Raw genomic sequence first — 21,705 nt, 5'->3', positions numbered from 1 at the left:
TGTCCTTCGGTGTCATATCCTTAAGCTCTTTTTTAGCTGTAACCAACACCGTGGCCATGGGTGCTCCGGGCAGCACGATAGCCTGAGCTTGACTACCGCACCCCCCTTTGCAGCCCATGTGTCTCAACTCTTCCCCACAGTGTCTCGCATGGCTGTCTCCAACAATTACTAACCGTGGCTTTTTTTCCTACTTTTTCATACACATGAGTGTTGTCAGATATAAAACATCTAAATCTAAACACGAAACAACAAGTGTCATGATAGCGCTATCGTGAATTGTTTCGTGTTAATATGTTCCGTGTCCCGTGTTGTATTTTCTGTTTAAATTATTTGACGTTTTTGACGTAAAGTTCCGACGATATTGCTGTGCAACGAAACATGTCAGCTTTGAACAACATTAGTTAAAATGAGACACAATTCTGGACTACTAAGGTAAGCCTATAAAGTCATTATTCGTAGTCCAGGGGCTATCAGAATGAATAATATAAAACATACTCCTCAAGGATACTTGAGGAGTATATTTTATCTATGTTAATACTATAGAGAGTATTCTTTCTATTGGCATTAAACATTAAACTAGCAATTGCGCAAAACGGGTTGTCATTCATTAGCACAGATTAAGAATACGCAATCCTTGGTCGCTTGGTTTTAAATTAAGATTGAACAGCTGCATGTTTAAGTTACAACCACGGCCGCCTTTGGTACAACTGTAGTAGAAGAAAAAGAACCCTCGTCACCAGGGCTTTTTTGAAGAGGCAAGTAAAAAAAAAATAAATGGTTTGGTGTTAGGTTCACTGGTTGTTTTGTGTAAGGTTTAAGGTTATGGTCACTATTCACTGAATTCTTGGTGCTGGAGCGTTTCGTTGAGTTATTTTTTTATTACTAGGCATACTACTAATATTAATTAAAATATTGAACGTATTTTATAATGAAAGGTGTTACGTTTTATGTATAAGATGGAAATTAAGCTACACATGCCAAATAGGCCTACTCATTCTCTAACTACTCAAGGCCTAACTCATGTTATGGAAAGTTTTTGAAAGAAACTACACATCATCATTGGTGATCAAAACTCTATCAATGATTTAAGATAAATTCAGTAATGAATCTTCAAACATTGTTTCAGGATTTTAACCCAAGGTAAGCCTAGGCTAGACGTACCCATACTTTACCATCAATATCAATTAATAGGCTACATTGTTTAGGCTACAGCACTTCAAAACCCATGAGTCTTAGTGACCTATTCACTGATATCCAAAGTTTCATCCTAAAGTGTATAGGCAACAGTATACTTAAATCACAAATACCTAAGTTAATGGTTGAAACGCTAGTTCTAGGCAATCATGAAACACAATCGAACCATTTTCTGTTATCCTAGGCCTATCTTGAAGTGGTGGAATTCAGGGCCGGATTTTGCATTTTGGGGCCTGTAGGCCCAAATAATTTTCCGCCTCCTATTCTGGTCAGTTACTTTCCTTCAAACCTTATTTAAAACTATATCGTGCCCCTAGGTAGGCTATAAGTTAATTGCTTGAATAGGTACCACTCCTCGTCGGAATTTTATCATTGCAAGTTATTTGAAGAATTGACCTGATTAGCCTAAAAAAATGCTGTCTTAAACACTTTTAGCAATTTTATGCTTTTAGTAAATGTTTACGTTTGTGGGACTGAAACAAAACAACTCAACCCTCCGAGCATTCCTGTAAAAAAACATGGCCATTGATTCCAATTTCAGGCCCAAAAACATGAACTCCATACAGTATGTGTACCATAGATTAAACGTAGGCCTACTCCTTTAGTAGATTTGTCATCATTATGGAAAAAAGCTGAAAACAATTATTGTTATTTAAACCTAACTCATTTTATGGAAAATAAAACAATCTAATCATAAACAATAAGTCGTCTCCTGAATTAAAACACATATCATAGATCTAACCCTATAATAATAGAAATAATACCCCCGCCGCAGCAAACCTGCAGACTAAGCGAATTTCGACTTGTCTGATTACATATTTACTAAAATACTTCCATAAATAAGACATATTTATTCCCAATTTAAATATCATTAGATATAACTTGCTGATATAATTTGCTGCTACGGGGAAGGTAAACAGTGTTTTTTGACCAAACAACAATAGTATAGGATGAAATAAATAAGTTTGCCAAATTTGATCAACATATATCCATAAAGTACCGTAAACTACAACAGTTTTAATTTTCTCCATAAGAATAACGTGGGAATTTTAAATTTGCATTTTTTTGAATTTTCTCCATGACCGTTAGGCATACAACAATGCTTCAATATACTAAATTATTTCTTTTTTTAAGCTCTACAAAATGGTTTGGGAAAGAAATTCTAAAATTTTATGTTTTTAGGGTCAAAAAACCCCCCATAAACCCCTGTTCCCATGGTCCGATTATGCTGGATCGCGAACTCGTTCGAATAAATGTAGGTTTACATGTTTGTACCAAATTTCATCTAAATCAGATCATTTTTGCTCGAGTTATCGCGCTAACGGACATATATATAAATATATATATATGAATTTGAACGGATGGTGTTTTTGGCCTCTAGGGACCTCAAAACGAAAAAAAAAATCGTTCCCGCTTCCAGTTCTTACCATGAGTACTACGGTGGTAATAGCTTATTTCCTATATGGGAAATTTGCTAAAAGCAAGTCAAAACTAAAGTCCAGTGATAACATCAATGTGATAAGAAGTTGACTTGAGTTCTATTTAATCTATGGTGATACTGTATCTAGGTTATATTTCCAAAGGAAAACAGAGCAATATTCCGGCCAACCATACCGACCCTTAGGCCTGAGGAGAAAATGACAGCATTAATGATGCTTTGCCCCCTTAGGGGGTTTTTAAGGAGTATTTTAAATTAAGTTAGGTTTGATAGCCCTATCTTGATTTTGTAAATTTTATTTTGTAAGTTAAAGTTACGGTAACATGTCACATGCACAACCTGTAGCATGGCCATTTTAATCCACTAGTTATAGGTAAGTTAGCTACCTAGCCTAGATGTAAACATTTGATCACACAATTTTAGAATTTGTTTATTATTTATTTATTTATTACTTGGTACAGCACATATACAATGAATTTACAATACAAAACTGCATAAGCCTTAAAAAAGGCTTGTCAGCAGTGTTTCTCATAATACTAATAGTCTTTTCCATCTTTATCTTGATCTTGAGTCAGTGTGAACTATTAACTGTACAAAAATATATTTCCTACTTCTTAAACAGTAACAAATTTGGCTTATAACCATTTTACATGATTACAAACAATTAAAATTTTGTAGGGGCAAAAAAAAAACTGTAGAAAAATAAAATAATTTAAAAATTAGATCAAGTGTAAATATGCAAGGAATCTTCTTAAAAATTATTTAACCCTTTGTTTTTAAAACGAGCCAAAAGTGCCGACGTCCGGCCGACCGGACGTTTTTAGAACAAGCCAAAAGTGCCAACGTCCGGCTGACCGGACGTTTCGTAATGATCGAACAGTTGTCATAACAACCGAATGGATACTCGGATTCTTTTAACCCATATATTAACATTGAGTCGAAAGTTACTAGATGCGATACATCGATTTTCGTTGGTCGAAATATCGAAAATTCGATTTTTACGAAATTTTAACCTAAAAATCGCCAGATCGCGCTCGGCATTTTTAGCGCGACCTTCGGGAAAAATCATCGGCATTTTTTTTAGCACTTTTATTTCTCGCCTGGCACTCTAAGGGTTAACATGAGTATATACTTTCAAAATACAAACAGTCAACAAATAAATAACAAGGAATAATAACAGCTGAAACAAACTTTATAACATACGTTAAAACAGGAACTAGGCCCTACCTATATTTTTAACATTGATAAAAGATATCTAATATATAAAATTCTCGTGTCACAGTGTTTGTCTGCAAACTCCTCCGGAACGACTTCACCGATCGTTATGAAATTTGGTGTGTAAATTCTGTAGGTATGCGAATCGGACGTAAACTATTTCCCGTTTCGAAATTCTTAAAAGGGCTCCGCCCCAGTGGCTCTGGAGTTTCCCATGTTAACCTTATGAGAAATGGAATTAATGAATCTTAACAGCTGTTTCAATTAAACAAGTATGTTCTGTTCTATGATGTTCAATAGCATTAAAGTTACAAGGATTACCAACAGGGTGCAGCACTATTATTTCTTTTACATTTATGACAACAGCTAATTTGCAACCAAAAGGTGAGTGAGCGTAGCGAACAAACTTTAACCTGGAGGCGAGTGAGCGTAGCGAACGAGCCAACCTGAAGGCAAGTGAGCGCAGCGAACGAGCTCCAACTTAAAGGTGAGTGAGCGTAGCGAACGAGCTCCAACCCAAAGGTGAGTGAGCGTAGCGAACGAACTTCAACCAGGACGTGATTGAGCGATGCGAACGAGATCATCTTGAAAATTAAACGTAACGGTACTTTCTTTCCATCGGTCTGTCTTAGGGGAAACCTATAACTTAGGCGATACGAAGTTCGCCGGGTCAGCTAGTATATATATATATATATATATAGGTATATATATAAGTAAAATTCTGTAAAGAATTAAATGTAAAGAATAACAGCAACTGAAAACAACAAAAGACACTTGTATTATACTATGATTTAACAATAACAATAAGTTTAAGCGTTTTCTAAAAACGTTAACTACTCGGTCATATACCTTTTTTTTTTTTTAGTTTTACCTTATTATAATTAGTTGTAGCGATATTATAATCAGGGGAGGGGATGAAATTTACCAGAGAACGAATTGGAACGTTGTCGTTATGTACTTTCGGTAATCCTCTTAGTAGCAGGGCCTTTGGATTGGTGATTTACAATTCTTTATTTCAACTGGTGATAGGAGATGATTACTATTACTAATAGCCTTATTTATATCTTTGGAAAAAGAAGCTGTCGGATCTTTAGGTAGCTTTTCAATGTTCTTCAACGCTATGAAATGTTGTACTTTACTAAGGTAATCTTGCCTGTACATAATGACTATAGCCTAGAGTTCCCCTTGTCAGCCTTTGTTATCAGGGCGTCATTGTTCCTGAGTTTATTTCTAATGCTTGTAGCAACTTGTTGTTGTCGTGTCTGTATTTCAAAACATATTTACTGTTGCATTTAGGATTATTTATTGCTTGGTTGATTTTGTTGTTTATTGCCAATGTGTAAGGTACCAAATTGTAAGGGGGGTAAAAACGTGCTGCAAATAAATTAACACCAGAACTTACCCAATTTTAATCCATAATAGCTTACTCCTAGGCCTATGTGTTGGCCATAGCTTGGGCTATGGGCCAAAGAACGTAGGCCTATTTTAATCACAGTGAAGTACATACACACACCCAAAACTACATATGTATTAATAATAGCACTCAGTTTCACCAAATAAAGTCAAACCGACTGATTTTACCAGTATTTAACGCCGACGACGACATAACCCCAAAACTGGTGTTTATTTGTCGACCAACGGCAGACCACAAATAGACCGACTCAACAGGTGAATTTCCGATCAGCTGTTGGCTAGTTCTTGGACTCATCACCAGAGCACTTTAGCCTCGGCCGAGGAAATCACGATTTGAGCCGGACAAGATTTATTCGCTGTTTGACCACCGACTTGCTCGCTAGAAGCCTCTTCACGAATTACGGATATGACGACACGACGCTACGATTTTACTACGAAGGTTAGCTAGCGTACTAGTTAGGCCCTTTTCACGTTTTACGTTATTTTCATTTCACGCAATTCTTAATCTATTATTCATATTCGCTTTATTAAAGTCCCGATTCGAATTGTCTAAATTTAATAACTTAACTTGAGTCTTGACCCGCCAGTTCCTGCCTGCCAGTGACTAGCGGTGGCTATCGTTTATTTAATTTTAATTAATTAGTTTCGAAATTACGGTTTCTCCGTTCATTTAACAAATAATTATCACGTCTAAATTATATCTCGTTTTCACCGTTTTAATACCCCGAGACTTGTCGTCTAAGTTCCAAACCCCTTCTTTGGCTGGTGAAAGAATCAAGTCTTGGGAGCAGCTGATTTGAACAATCAAACAGCTACGAATATTAATATTAAATCTATTTTAAATCATCCCACAATAAATTCTCCATTCGATTATATTAATTAGGCCCGACGACTCTGTAGAAATTGCTTTTTACATTAGATTTGATTTTATTATCTACTACCGTCTTTAGCCAGATAGTTTACAGTTTATTACGAGTATTTAAATCACATTGGCTTAAGATTGAATACTCGTTGGCCCTACAGAGTCATTCTAAAAGCTAGGCAAAATTCTCCACAACATGTTAGCGAAGGCTGGGATGATATAGTTCCAACTGGGCGTCTGCAAGGATTTCCTGAGCGCTTCTAGAGCTCTGAGCCTTCGATTAAATTTAAATAAATTGATCAGTCAAAGCCGTGAAAATTTCGTATCGACCCCTGGATTTTTCTCGGCTCCTTCTGAGCACTCCGGTGAAGAAATTTGAGTGTGGCCGGTTCTGGGGGTAGGCCTAGCCTGACTTTGATGAATACCAGTTTATTCCCCCTAGAATTTTGCTTCACAAATGTTTTGATTTTGCTCAGACTTTAGAGTGTTTATTACAGATTCCGATTGGAATATTTAGCTTAAAAGGCTTTTTGTGTTCGTTTTAGGGTAATGGTAATCGAGTCCTTTGTCTCCTTGTGTCCTTTGAGTCTCAACCTCATCAAATATAATGTTTGTATAGTTTATTAGTTTATGACTCTTGGAAAGAATTTATGCCCACAATCTATTTCCTCACCTCTTGTATCTGGGTTTTAAATAGGAAATCAATTTTTTGTTTCTGGGTTTTCTTTTATTTTGAATTTTCTTAATGATTATAGTCTCAATTTCATTTATGATGCCATTTATTTGTGCGGGGGAGATCGTTGAGCAGGGGGCAGCAAGGTCAGCCACAATCCCAGTCATAAAAAAACGTCTGCCCCTGCCGCGTCGTGTGTGGAACTAGTTCCCGAATTTATGTTAATTGTCTGCCAGTATGTTTTGTGTTATATTTATATAAATGTTTTGAGTGTTCTTGAAACTCGACGATCTTGCAAGAGTGACAACAAGAGCCTGATGATGAGGTTATAACCTTGAAACCGGTTGCTCACTACAACAAATTTAGGATCACAGGCGTAATCAGTTAATTTTATACCATTTTAAGTTTCTGTTCAGCCATGTTAACTCTTTTTTTCTCTTGTTTATGCAAGCTGTTCTTCCCCAACCCTATCTTTAAGGAAAGCAGTTCAAAACCTTCAAAGACGTGTGAGTTTTTGAGTCAAACCTGTTACTCAAAACAAAAGTCTGATACAACTAGTAGTTTATTAAGGAACCGTTAATTCCTATAACCTTCTTAAATGTCTAGATTAATTTCAAAGAATGTTCATGGTTTTATGTTTTGTTTGATTGTTTCAGCAAGTTCATTGTGCATTCATCCCTTCTGGTCTTCACTGCTCTATTCGCTCTTAGACTCGATGGCACAATTGATTGGAGCTTTTGGACTGTGTTTTCACCCATTTGGTTCTGGAAGTTCATGGTCATATCTGGGGCCACTGTTGGAAGCTATGTGTGGTGGAGATATCCTCATTTTAGGTATGTTTTTCTGTACTTTTAGGTGTAAGAAACTCCTACTTTCTAACAAGTTCAAAATGTTTTTTGTTGACTCTTGATTTTTACAATAGCTTGGCATTTTAAAAATATTTTAAAGGGGACAGTCTATTCTCTTGCCATTGTTAACTAACAATGAACTGTTTTGAAAAGATGAAAAGAATGCTATACCTAATTTAGCCTTAACTCAAGATGGCTAGAAGTAAATATATATCGAACAGAACCATCCTGAGATTTGTTCAACGCCACATTTTACCAGGCTATATTGTTGTTTCAGGCTGGAAGGTGAAGCTTATGTACATTACAAGGCGATGCTGATAAGTCTCGCACTTCACCTTATATTGCTCATGTTTGAACTACTAGTTTGTGATAAACTACAGACAGGACGCCATCTTTGGATCCTTGTCTTCATCCCTCTAATATTTATCTCCATTGTGTCCATTGCTGTTTGTATCTGGGCTGTCAAACATGACAGGTCGTTTGAGGTCAGTATTAATGTTTAGTGATATTTTCCTGTGCTAAATAGTTACAAGTAGGCCTACTAACTTTAAATGGAAATTCCTACAATATTTGAATATATTGATGTTGGTTAACATAATTATAAGAATAAGAATAAGAATATTTTATTTTCTCCAAAAAATACAGTATAAAAATATTTACAATTAGTCATTGACAGTGTTTTACATAAACAACAACAAAATATATGGTAGTTCCATTTTATCAAAAAAATAAAGTCCATCACTTTTTACAATGTCATACCTAATATGTAAAACATAACTAAAAAATAATATAAAATACACTACTTGGTTTCGTTGTTATTATTTTAATTAAAACAAATAAGATTAATTGTATTGTATTATAAATTAATAAATTTTATTAATTAATTAATAAAATTTTATTAATTTTATTTTATAAATTTTATTATAAATTAAATTGTATTATACATTGTGACTTCTAATAATAATTTTGTTGGGCACTTTTAAGATGTAATTTGTTGACAAGCTTCTAAAATTACAAGTTGTGGTACATTAAAAACAAATTGATGGCTTTTAACTTTTATTCTATAATGAAAATCAACCAAAAACAAATTAGACAATAGTTGCCCTTGAATCAACCTTCCTCAATAATCTTTCCTTCTGAACGCACTTTTGTAAAATCACTCATATCTTTTTTTAATTGAAATTCTCAACTACTGATTGGTGAGGTGATCCAAATTAAAATAGTGAAGTAGTGGACACAACAAGTCACATGGGCAAAGCAGTGAATGTAATGTTAGAGTAAGACAATGCTAGATGCTGGTCTGGTACTGGTATGTTCGTTGCACTGGTATGTCTTGTACTAGTATGGTCTCGTACTGGTATGTACTCGTATGTTTGACTTAATTTTCTTTTTTTAAAAGGTTGGTGACTTTGAGTTTACTAGTAATGATATACATAAATAATGTGTAAGAAATTTTATTTGGGGTAAGGATTATCTGGTGATTATAAATTTTGAGTTACTAATATAATTTTTTTACTATGGTCAGTCTTGTAGTTGTGCAGTTTCCTCCTATGTTGTTGTATAGACACATGGAAAAATTTTAAATCAATGATAACTATATTTTATTACTCTCATTAAAGACAATTTAAAATATGTAGGCTAATCAAAATGTTGTTTTCCAGCTGGAACTGTTCTGCGCTGTCAATATGCTTCAGTTCATATTCCTCTCTCTTCGTCTTGATGGGTTCACATCGTGGAGCTGGGAGGTTGTTTTTGTACCATTGTGGATTGTCCTCTGTTTAAGCCTTGTTGGGGTGTTATATACAATTATCTTTGCTGGTATATTGTTAAGAACACCACAAGTCAATGCTAATCAGAGACGATCATGGTTCAATTCAGCCCTAGCTTACACATTCCTTGTGGTACCTATTTTAGTCTTTCAGGTGAGTTTTAGTATATATTTTTTTAATATTTTTAGTTATAGGTAAGTCGACTGGTAAAACAGAAAAACTGTATGTGAATTTTGATGACTCGGGAAAAAGTCTGTGAATTGTTTGGGAATTTTGAATGGTACCAGAATCTTTGTAATAATCTCTTACAGCCTATGGCTGTGTTTCCGCTCATTAACAGCGGTTCTTTGGCTCTTTTAGCGAATTTCCCATATAGGGAATAAGCTATTGCCATAGTACTCATGGTAAGACCTGGACCCAGGACCAAGTATTTTTTGGTTTTGAGGTCCCTAGAGGCAAAAAACACCAACCGTTTTAATTCATATAAACATATATGTGTGTCCGTTAGTAACTCGAGCAAAAATTATCCGATTTTGATAAAATTTGGTACAAACGTGTAAACCTACATGTATTGGAACGAGTTCGCGAACCAGCATGATAGGACCATGGGAACGGGGTTTTATGAGGTAAAAATTGGTTTTTCTAATTTTTACCCTAAAAACATAAAAATTAGCAATTTCTTTCCAAACCATTTTTTAGAGCTTAAAAAACAAATAATTTAGTATATTGAAGCATAGTTATGTGCCTAATGGTTACGGAAAAAATAAAAAATAAATGTAAATTTAAAATTCTAATGTTATTCTTAATGGAGAATAAGTAAACTGTTGTTGTTTGCTTGTTTATGAGCATATTTTGATCACATTTGGAAAATGCATAGATTTCATACTAAACTATCAACATTTTACCAAAAAACTTTTTATCCTCCCTGTTGCAGCAAACCTAGAGTACACGTTAGACCAATGCTATTAAAATAGGGAATAAATGTGATATTTTAGTGTAAATCCAATTAGGGGAATGGAAATTCGCTTAGTCTGCAGGTATGCTGCGAATCATCAGCATACAAAACTACTTTGTTGGCATTCTGATCACCCAATATATCATTCATTCCATTTATGTAGATAATGAATAATAAAAGGCCTAATTACCCCCTGTGGGACTCCAAATTTTATGCACTGTGTTTTTGAATTTTTTTTTTGTTTGTTTTCCGCCAGTGCTTTGGAGGCTATTGATTTTTCTAAAATCTAATACAAACTGAGGTCAATATTTTTTTGTTAATTTTAAAGGTAAATTCATCATTGTTTTATTCAACACAACTTATTATATTTTTTAACTTGGTCCTGCTGATTTTAACTAGGTAATCAAAAGATTAGTTAATAATAACTTTTGTTTTGTGAGGTGAGGGTGGTAACAATGTCTAGCACACATGCGCCCCTAATCACTCTGATCAGTAATGCCGAGCCCGAGCCAGCTAGTGGCAGTGCAGTGGCAATACGTACCCCTTGGGCGCTAGTCAACGTCAACATCCCTACAGCCTACTCCTGTATAACCAATGTTTGTTACCAATTTTGTAACGAAATTGATGCGTAATTCTGAAAAATAGTTTAAATTTCCTAACAATTATTTCTTCTTATGAACTTCAGAATCACAATGCTTTGTTGGAGTTTTTTTTATCAACTGAGACTATTTATTTTCATTTTTAGATAGCCTAGGTATGAAAAAAAATTACTCTCGGACGTGCGCCCTCTGGGACCTTGCGCCCATAGGCCCGGGCCTATTGGGAAATCCGGCCCTGGTGCTTTGCCTTTAATACCAAACTGTGTCAAAATTTTAACCACGGTACCTTGACAGACTCTATCAAATGCCTTTTGTAGGTCCATAAATAGTCCAATACATTTTTCACCCCTATCAATGGTATCAATAATGGACTCAATAAATTGTACAGTTGCTGTTTTGTTAGACTTTCCACTTTCCAGTCCTAAATCCATGTTGGTTGCCATTAATTAAGCGGTTACTTTTGAGGAAGTACATTAATCTAGTATGGACAGATTTTTCGTAAATTTTTTAAATGATGGGTAAAATTGACAGTGGCCTGTAATTTGATGGATTTTTAGACAATCTTTTTTGTGTATAGGAATAACTTTTTCAATTTTAAGTTTTGATGGAAATATACCTGACACAAAAGTTGAGTTTATCCTTAACAAGTTGAGTTGGTTTGAGTTTGACCTTAACAATAGCTTTATCAACATGTTTAATCACTTTAATAGACATTTTGTCATAACCTCTAGCAGGTTTTTTTAGATTTTGAATAATGGTTAGTACCCTATTTCTTTTTCATCAACTGAAATGAAATGAAATGAAAAATGTTTTTATTTAAGAGGCGAAGTTAGGACTAGCAAGTCCTCTCTACCACTTAACCTCTAAAACATAAATAAACTATCCACTTTATAAATAAAATTAAATAATCTAAGGTACCATATTATAAACATGTTGAAATTAAATTTAAACCCAAAAAGTCCATTCACACAAGCCGCCAACAACCCGCCACACCAGCGCCAGAGACTCATTCATGCCTGCTGCTAAAAATCATAGATAAAATCTATGATTTTAACCATTATGGTTATCAATTTAACTGGTGTTAAATGGAAAGAATTTTTGATTTTAGGCCTATCTACTTGACTACAAATTTCATTGGCAGAACCAAAACTATTGCCAGTTAACGATTCCTTTGTAATATTAATGAAATAATCATTAAAAAGTATTTGCTACATGTAAAGGGTCAGTTACAGTGGTATTATTTTTTTCTAAATGAATGTTTTTTGTATTCAACTTATATGAGCCGGTTTCCTGATGAATTATTTGCCAAACATCTTCACTAATATTTTGCGATCTCAGGATTTTCTGCTTGTAGTAATTTCTTTTGTTATTAATGTCATTTTTATGGTAGGTTATGTTTTTTTGTTTAATTATTTTACCATTTTATTTTTGTCTGATCTATTAGTTAGCGCCAGCTGATATTTCTTTCTTTTCTTCTTTTAGCAAATAACATATCCACATGTTTCTAGCCTTATACTTTCTAGTTTCAGTTTTTTGGAAATGATATATTAAAATAAAATGTAAAAAGATTGGAAAAACAGCCATATTTTAACTCAACTGGAGCTGCGTACACAGAATACCAATTTAGAAGCACAAATGATTTTTAAATAAAGCCATATTTTCACCTGTGTATGCTCTTTTACTTATTGTAATTTTTTGAACATTACTGTGATCGGCTTTGTTTAAACGAGACAATTGGGCATCATGATCTGAGAGATTTGTAATAATACCTTCAACATGAATTTTACCTTTGTCATTATTGGAAACAAAATTATCAATTGCTGTAGCTGTTGACTCCAGTAACTCTAGTGGGAAAATTAACATGATATTTGCAACCAAATCTTTTGAGTTAATTAACAAATTCATTTCTCATTAACTAATCTTAAGCATCCTTTAAGACATTAATGTTAAAATCTCCTGCTACAATTATGTAAGGACAGATTCCAGTAATAATTTGTAGAGCATTATTGAGTTTTTCCAAAAACACCTTATCACTAGCTGCAGGTAATCTGTAGATCCCCATCAGTGCAATTTAATCTTTCCCGTTTTTAATTGATACAAAGCAACATTCAAATATTAAAATTTATTAAAATTAAATTATTAAATTATGGATTAAAATGTAATCAGGATTAAACACCTCTAGGTCGGATATATTTAATCTGGACTGGATTATGAAAAATGAAGAAAGAATTAATTTAATTCTTCTCTTCACTTCAACGAGTGACTTAGCTTAGGTTTTGACCGTTAGGAATGTAACCGTTATGTCCCATTATGATTATAGTGTAGTGGCAGTTTTCATAAAATGAATAAACAACAAATTGACACTGTTCTAACCTAATGTGACCCAACCAAACTTCTCAAACAGCTTAAAATTAGTTTTACAAGTTTGATTCATTATAACTTGTTCCTGCTGATACTCAGGTATTCTTAACCTTAGTTGGTGGAAGTTAAAGGAAGGTAGATTAAACTGATTTAAAAATGTCAGTTAGTGAAAGTGAAGTTGACAAGATGGAAATGAGAGCACAAACTGTTTGTGCTAATCTTTTGCCACCAAAATCGAAACAAAGGTATGAAATTACATACCAGCAATTCATTAAATGTACAAAACAAAATAAGGTTAAATTGATAAATGAAAATGTGCTTCTGGTTTATTTAAAAAAACCTCTTAACCACTTTTTCACCCAACTCGTTGTGGACCACATATTCCATGCTGAAATCTAACTGTAAATTAACTGTTTCACTATATTATTCAGTTGTCCAAAAAAATATGCAATATTTTCCTAATTGTACCTGATACAGTATTTATTGTAAGAATGCTGCTGGCAGAACCTATTCCCTGAAAAAAAATAACATATTATTTAACAAAGTTTTTCAAACCTAAAATTACATGAAATCAGCTGATTATACAATAAGTTGTTGCATCACTTTCAGTGGCAATGACATTAAATGAAAACATAACCTCTCTAAGAAGTTATGAGTAGTGATTGTTAGTAATTAAAAACCAGATTGTTAGTAATTAAAAACGGTCGTAGGTAAAGTAGTGTACGCAACTTGCGTTAATAGTCTTTACACAATCGTTGCGTAAACTACTATTGCACGTCTAGTAAAATATGTTTTTCACACAGGTGCTTCTGACCAACAAATTGGATGGAGACATCAACATGACATACACAGGGATTGTTACACCTTTATTTGTATCTTTCACTACACTGATACTCATGTCGTTCAGTGCTAAAGGTGGCAATAAATGTAAGTTGTTGATTTGGAAATTGTTGGAATGAATAGTTAAAGAATTAATCCAACATACAGTGTCTCATAAAGAGGTTACTTTTCTTGAATTAATATAACAGACGCATCAACCATGCTACAATCTTCAAACCCTGCAGTTGTAATAAATATATATGTAAGATAAATACCTTTGAGTCTCATTTGATACTGATTAATCAGAACGAAATGGTAGAGAAACAAAATAATATAATATAAATATTAAAATTACCTAGGAAAAAGAGGTTGCTAGCGTGATTAAAAAAGTGCATAGTGATTTTTGGACGTAGCATTGAATGAACAGTTATGAGTCAAATAAATTTAATTTGTGATTTACCACTAACTTTTCTTTTTAACTACTTCAATTCTATTTACTTAAGTAAGATTGTAAAAAAATCAAGAATCAATTTTTAAAACAAAATGACATGAACGATAGTCGATAACACATCATTTGGATCTTACATTATTTTATTCTGATTTGTTGGAATCAATTGGGACTTGGGAGTGTCTTTTTTACATGTTTGTTGCAGTTCAAGTTTGTAGTGTGTTTATGTAGCAAGTTTGTCTGGTTTAATTCCAAAATAGCAACTGCTTTCTGGAACTCCTTTTATACAGGGGGTAAATTAAGCCTTAGGACGACTTTATAATTTTAAAACAAAAAGAGATATCACAAAACTTTTTTTTGAATCTTTACTGCTAATAGTAAACTACTTTTCTGTGTACATGGTGTTTGGATATCACCTATAGAGGATGGCCCATGTGGAGTAAGTTGAAAATCTTAAAGGTAAGCATAGGTCTATATGTACATCAAATTAAAGGAATTGTTGAACTAAAAACAATGCCACAAACCAGACCTCAAATGGAGAATCGAGTAAAAATTGACAGCTGTTCAAAGATTCATTGAATTTGCAATGCTATTATAGGCTTCCTCCTTAGGGGGGCGCCCGCTAGAAGAAGAAAGAAAGTCTCAAACATAAGCATAGGTTGATATAGACAGTTTCACTGTGCGTGTTGTGCAGGGGAGGTAGTGCGAGAGAGTCTCCCACCACGCTTCCCCTCCAGCCATCAAGTACAGTCGTCTCTAAAACACACACTGCTGTACTTTGTAGCTGTACAGGAACACTAACATACATGGCAGCTAGCGGTAGTTGGAAAACTATATTTGAACTTGACTGTACCGCGAGGCATAGTGGGAGAAAGTGCTCAGCGTGCATGCTCCAGCGAAACCCCACGCACCGTGAAACGATCTGTATGCACATAAAATTAAAGGTCTTTATTAATGGAAAACAATGCCACAAATTTGAGCTCAAAAGAACAACTGAGTAAAAAATGGCAGCCGTTTGAAGATTCAAGAAGAAATCTTCGCAGATTGAAGAAATCTTTGAACAACTGCCATCTTTGACCTGATTGTCCATCTGAGGTCCGGTTTATTGCGTTATTTCTAGTTCAACAAGACCTTTAATTTGTTGTTTATATCATCATTATCAACCTATATTTACCTTTAAGATTTTCAACTTACTCCCTATAGGCCGTCTCTCATAAATGACATTTGATCCCCATGTACACAAAAAAGTAGCTTACTATTACCAGTAATTGTATGACAAATTTGGTGTGATATCTCTTTTTGTTTTACAGTTAAAAAGTCGTCATAAGACTTAATTGTCGCCCTGTATATTGATTACAGTTGGTATTGTACATGACATCACATCCATAGCTAAAGGTTTCATCGTTTTAATCTTCTCTTTAATCATAATGTTTACATGTTGTTTGCGGTACATGTAGGAACTCACTTCTGGGTGTCAACATGCATAACTCTGTGTTATGTGCAGTTTGTTTGGGATCCACACCGTTTTAAGATTATACACCTGGGCCTGTTGTCCCAGCTTGTCTTCTGCATTTTGCTGTACTTGTGACCTTTTAAAGACTGTTCGAGCTACTACCTATTATGTTCTTGTAGTATTACAAGCATAAACGCTGAATCACAATTCATTGCTATACATTGCTCTATCCGTTGGTTAAAACAGAATTTTAAGATTTTTCAAAACTCATGAATTTAGAAAATTGGTCCTGCATCCTTGACGCGTCTTGCCTTTACTCAAACACAGTGAATCTGTTAATTACTTAAATATTAATTGAACTAGAAAAAACATTATTCGTAATATTATTCGGTAGGGTGGTTTGCATTAGAAATGGATGTAGAAGAGAGTGCATGTTAAGTGGATGAGTTTATGAAAATTATCAGTATTTAAACATGTTTTCTAACAATTTCATGTTGCGAGTAATGTTATTATGCCTAATGATCATTACTTTATATTTGTTTAAAGATTAGCTCTGCAAAAGGGCTAAACATTTTTGTTTTATTTTTTTACATTCAATATTTTTCTGACTGTTTAGTGCACTCTAGAGAACATATGTTTAAAAGTCAATCCTTAAAAATGATAATTCTTAATAAATTGTTGGACATTTAGGCCTATTTAAAATTAATTTTATTTGATAAAAATAGCACTGCAAAAACGTGTTTTAAAATCAAACCCCAAACTCATCCCAGGTTTGATTAATGTATAAGTAATATTGATTATACATGAGAGTAACATCAATATTGATTAATTGATTCATTTTTCTCAATTGTATGGTGTTTATAATCAATTGTTTGTTCTAGGGTGGTTTGGTATAAGGAAGGATTTTTCACAGTTCTTACTTAGTATCTGTCCATTCCTTCAAGAGTACGCCAACATTGCTTATTCGTCGGGTCGTACCTCAGAGAATGGTGAACAAAACGAAGCCAGTTCTCAGCCTATGAAGGAGAAAGGTCATAAGAAGAGTGAGATGAACAAACCAGTTGTACCAGTAATCTCAATAGAAATGCCTGACTGAAAATTAAAAGTCCAAATTAACATGTTCATGGTTATAAAGTTACCTGATAAATGGAGCCCTCCCTTACTGACATGTATTTTCATCACATTTTTAGAAAACAAAGTTAATTTTGTTTTGTATATTGTTAATTTATTTTATTTTCATTCTTTAGAGATGATTTTATGATTATCTATGGGGGTGTTGAGAATACTGATTTATGAGTTGGCTAAATTATTAGATCAGACATTATCAGCTGTGCTGATCTGAAGCCATATAGTTATTAGATTAAATAAATAGGTTTATTGTGAAGTCTATGTCATTATTATGAAATAAAGTAATGATACTAAAGTGGAAATAATTCAATTTATGCTATTTATTTATACTTAATAAATTATATATATATATATACCGGTACATAAATATTTCTTTTGTATACATTTTTTTCATGAAGGAATACATATTTCTTTGTTTTGTTACAAATCAACTTTGTTTTTATTATAGATAATCACAGAAATATAATTGCTGTGTACTTTATACCTTATATTTAAAAATGACGTACTGAGGTTTTACTTTGAATAAAACTCTATGGCGGTACTTGCTGTAAAACACTTTCTACTGCGAGTGCCTAGTTTGATTGACACAGGCCAGATTTCTTGTTCTCTTATATTACTTTAAAACTGCCACCTTATGTAAAATTTTTATTTATGCCAAGTGCACTTTGATATTTGTTTGGCGTTTCATTTAGAATAGGTATAATTGTATTAGGATAAAAAGTATTATTTTTGCTGAGCAGATTGTTTAAAATTTAAATTATATTCAGATTTGTATAATCATAATTTCAAAGGGCTGCCCAGAAAGTAACGACCGACGTAACCACAGTTTGGACTGAGGTAATGCTGCCATCCATTTCCACTTGTGCCTTTTATATAGTGGAGTTTTAAAATTGCCTCTAAGATTGAAGTTCGCACATGTTATCTAGTGCTTGGTGTTTTATGTTTTTGTTTTCAAAAAGCTATCAAGTGATTTACATTTTTCGCTGAATTTTCGACATGTACACCCGAGAAATAATGAGTTAGGCGGTAATGCATTGCTTTTAAAATGCCTGAATAACTGTTCATAATAAATGTAAAGTGGTAAGCTTAGTCTTTCTTACATCTGATAAATTGGTAGTAAAAACGATCTGTGAAAATCTTTGTTTCACTACTAATGAATCTCAAATAGTTTTCTCTGAATCTTTTGGAGTAAAGTTCATGAAATCAGAGCAAACGTAGATACTAAAAATTCTTTACGGAATGATTTCTGAAATTCCTAAAGGGAAATAAAGATTTGCTGTAGTTCTAAAATGTCTGGAAGAGCCAAAAAACTGTCATAAAAACCATATTATCTAGCAGTAATTGGTGACTTGAGTAACGCTTAAACGTAATAACAATCATGGGAATGGGGTCGAACGCATATGCACAAGAAAGCCTAGTTTTAATTTTTCTTTACAATTGTCTACAAACGGAATACCGCAAACTGTACGTAAGATCCAACCATCCTCCTTACAGCCTGGATTCGGCACCAACTCTAGACTAAACTCAACGCTGGTGGAAACTAGTGGTTAAACTGTCTGGTGGAAGAAAAAGACATTGACAATATTGTACCAGGCTATGATAATTACCTTAATTTAAAACAGAATTTACCTTAAAAACGTAAGAAAGTCTTTTTTCACTTTGTGTACCGTACCTATATTAGTATTCAACAATTCTGTTACTTTCTGGATAGCCCTCATACCTTAATTTAAATTTAAAAAATAGAAATATTTTGTTAAAATTATTACCACAAGTTATTATGAAGGTACTTTAATGAGTTTACGTATTAAGTATTAGTTTCCCAGTTTCTGTACCAAGTTTCTGATCTCTCCCTTGATAAATAAACATTTTCAAAAAGGAATTTTTCTCATTTAATTAATTAATTTTAATTTAATTAAAATTTACAGTTAATTTTCCCTTTTTTATGGTTTGAAATAATTTATTAAAAAATAAATATAATATTTCAACCAAAATTGATCTACCAAGCTTGAAGAAATCATCCTATCAACGGGTTGTTTACTAAATATAATTAAATCTATATTTCTTATTAAAGGATATATTTCACAAGTACTTTTCTCTGTGGTTTCAATATCAGAAAGCAAATTTACCATGTCTATTTTGTAAAAATGTTTTTAAATTTGGTGACAATAGGAAACACCAAAGCATACTATACATATTTTAAAACAGTCCTCAGCTATTCATCAAGAAACATTTAATCCACACTACTGAGAATACTAATCTATAAGAAAGTAAATAAGTTAGTAATACATTTTTTGTCATACGTTTGCTCTTTGAGGCAATGTGAAGAAATTATAAATCTTGCACAACACTTTTTTTCATAATGTTTGGTGAACGTGTTACATAGTTTGTTGGGTATTTTTATTTAATTTGATATCTAGTATAAGATCTTGTAGCAGCTATTGTTTATAGCAAATTGTATCACGAGTATGACTTTAATTTATTTATCCTGTAGATTTAAAATGTCAGACTGTTTCGTTAATTAATTTAGTATGATTGTTTGACAATAACTTTTATTACTATTCAAGCTCAATTAAACCAGTTACATATACATATTTTTATATAATGTTTGAATACTGTACATATACAAAAAGTACAATGAACATAATTGTATAGTAATTTAAAAAGTTACTTTACAGATTTTTTTTGCATTTATCATTCAAATATTTTTTCTACGGAGAACTCGCATATGCTTTGGGGCTTAAAGGATGTATATTTAAATTTTACTCTATATTTTTAATAATGATTATATGTTATTTTTATATTTGATTTCTTGTTCAGGTTCTCTGTCCGTAATAATTAATCTACATGTACGTAAATAATATGAGTTCATTATAATTAATGCATAAATTTCTAATTTGTTTCAATTCGTCACATGTTTTCCTTATAAAAGAATTTTCTGTTTATCCTACCCATGTAACTTTCATATAAAGAGGAATAGAAGCTAGTTTATTGATTTCAAATAATTGTAATTTTTATACTACACATATAATCTTAATTTGAAAAATTACCAATTTCATAACACAAATAGGTGTCACATAAAAAAATATTGAAATATTTTGTTTTCCTCCAAGCAGCTTGTTAATTAACTTAACTTGAAAGTTGCCTGTTTTTTTTAATAACATTACATTATTTGAAACAAAATTAATAATTTGTGGGCTGATAAAATATTACTTGAACAAAAACAATAGGCTCACAAACTTAAATCATAATTTTTGTTTAATACCCTGCCTACAAAATATTTGTATAAAACCAATGTAAAAACTTTCAAATTTAAATTTCTATTTAAAACATAACAGATGACTGCTGAGAAGTAATTCAATAAAGCAAGAGGAACCAGGTTTATGGATAAATAAATGTATTCACAAATTACATTAAATAACTATTCTAAAATTTGATTAAATATTGCTCTAAAGGCGATTTTAGACAATGTATTGCATTTTCGTTTCATTTTAGTTTTAGTTGTACAGTGTAATCACTTATTCAAGGACAAAAACATGCCAAATGATACTTGGCATGAAGAACATTTGCACAAAATGTCACAAATTTTAAACTTGCTTCTACATTGTTCTGTCATGAGTTGTTTGAAGAAAAATTGGACAATTTAGAAGCTATATGTAGAAGTATAATTATTATTACTTACGTTTTGTATCATAAGAGAATCAAAGACACTATGTGTAATTGTACTGCTACTGTAACTTGCTGGTTTGTGTTATAAAAAAATACTTACATACAGAATCTTCTTCATCTTTACTTGATAGAGTTTGGACCACTAATTACTATATAGTATTCATTCAGCCATACAAATAATAAGCTGAAATTTTTATTGTGGATGTTTAGAACAAACCTCTGTATAGATCGTGACATCTAAGCTAGCACTTGGCCTAGCGCAGGCAGTGTAGGCGAGAGGAGGGTGGATGTAGAGAAAAAAACCGGACTGCAAACATTTCCGCTGCCTCACAGGGTTTACTCCCCTTGTATTGTGTACTTTAGCGCCTTTATATGGGTCGCGAGGACAGTTGATGCAACCCGACCCGCATGAGGAGATATATGTTTTTGAACTAGATACTAGTAGCGATCGGCCAAGTGCCAGCTTAGAGTGTCACGAGCTGTAATGGGGGTTCTTAGGGTAATGCCTAAAAGTAGTTTTTAAGCTTGGATGTATAAATGTACAGAGTAAGTTAGCTCGTAATGTTTTGTACTATGCCTCAAATTTGGAACTATTTAATTAGTATCCACGTGTAACAATAATAAAACTTTGTTATAAAAACACAAACATAGAATCGATGTTTCTTCGTATAACCTTAGCCAAACATTCAGATAAAAAAAGAAAGAAGATATAAATAGAACAAATTTTCTCATTAGAGTTAAAACAAAGTCCTCTCCATAATTCCTGTTTTCCTAATCCATGTTTTAGTGAATTTCCCATATAGAGAATAAGTTATTACTGTAGGTCTCATGGTAAGACCTGGGACCGCTTAACTTTTTTGTGTT

General features: G+C 33.0%; 1 protein-coding gene across 1 annotated transcript; it reads left to right on the top strand.

Moving 5' to 3' along the window:
- Positions 1 to 808: 808 nt before the first annotated feature.
- Positions 809 to 21,487, top strand: LOC128997851 (transmembrane protein 185B-like). Its single transcript, XM_054423613.1, has 6 exons — positions 809 to 1,140; positions 7,452 to 7,628; positions 7,921 to 8,128; positions 9,305 to 9,565; positions 14,131 to 14,254; positions 16,929 to 21,487. Exons 1-6 carry the CDS (start codon positions 1,103 to 1,105, stop codon positions 17,141 to 17,143), a joined length of 1,023 nt encoding a protein of 340 aa, XP_054279588.1. The 5' UTR covers positions 809 to 1,102; the 3' UTR covers positions 17,144 to 21,487.
- The last annotated feature ends 218 nt before the right edge of the window (positions 21,488 to 21,705 follow it).

This window comes from Macrosteles quadrilineatus, unplaced genomic scaffold, assembly GCF_028750875.1.
Source record: "Macrosteles quadrilineatus isolate MER2022 unplaced genomic scaffold, UCM_ALF_1.0 Scaffold_7__1_contigs__length_78375512, whole genome shotgun sequence".
In the NCBI taxonomy this organism is placed as follows: domain Eukaryota; kingdom Metazoa; phylum Arthropoda; class Insecta; order Hemiptera; family Cicadellidae; genus Macrosteles; species Macrosteles quadrilineatus.
The sequence above is the reverse complement of the archived record's forward strand: the minus strand, read 5'-3'. Positions and strand labels throughout refer to the sequence as shown.

What these genes read in the sequence shown, in the direction of transcription:
- LOC128997851 (XM_054423613.1), top strand. Translation starts at nt 1,103, where the DNA reads ATGAATCTTCAAACATTGTTTCAGGATTTTAACCCAAG. An exon ending in TGGAGATATCCTCATTTTAG is followed by an intron (nt 7,629 to 7,920) that starts GTATGTTTTTCT and finishes TTGTTGTTTCAG; the next exon opens with GCTGGAAGGTGAAGCTTATG. An exon ending in TACCTATTTTAGTCTTTCAG is followed by an intron (nt 9,566 to 14,130) that starts GTGAGTTTTAGT and finishes TTTTTCACACAG; the next exon opens with GTGCTTCTGACCAACAAATT.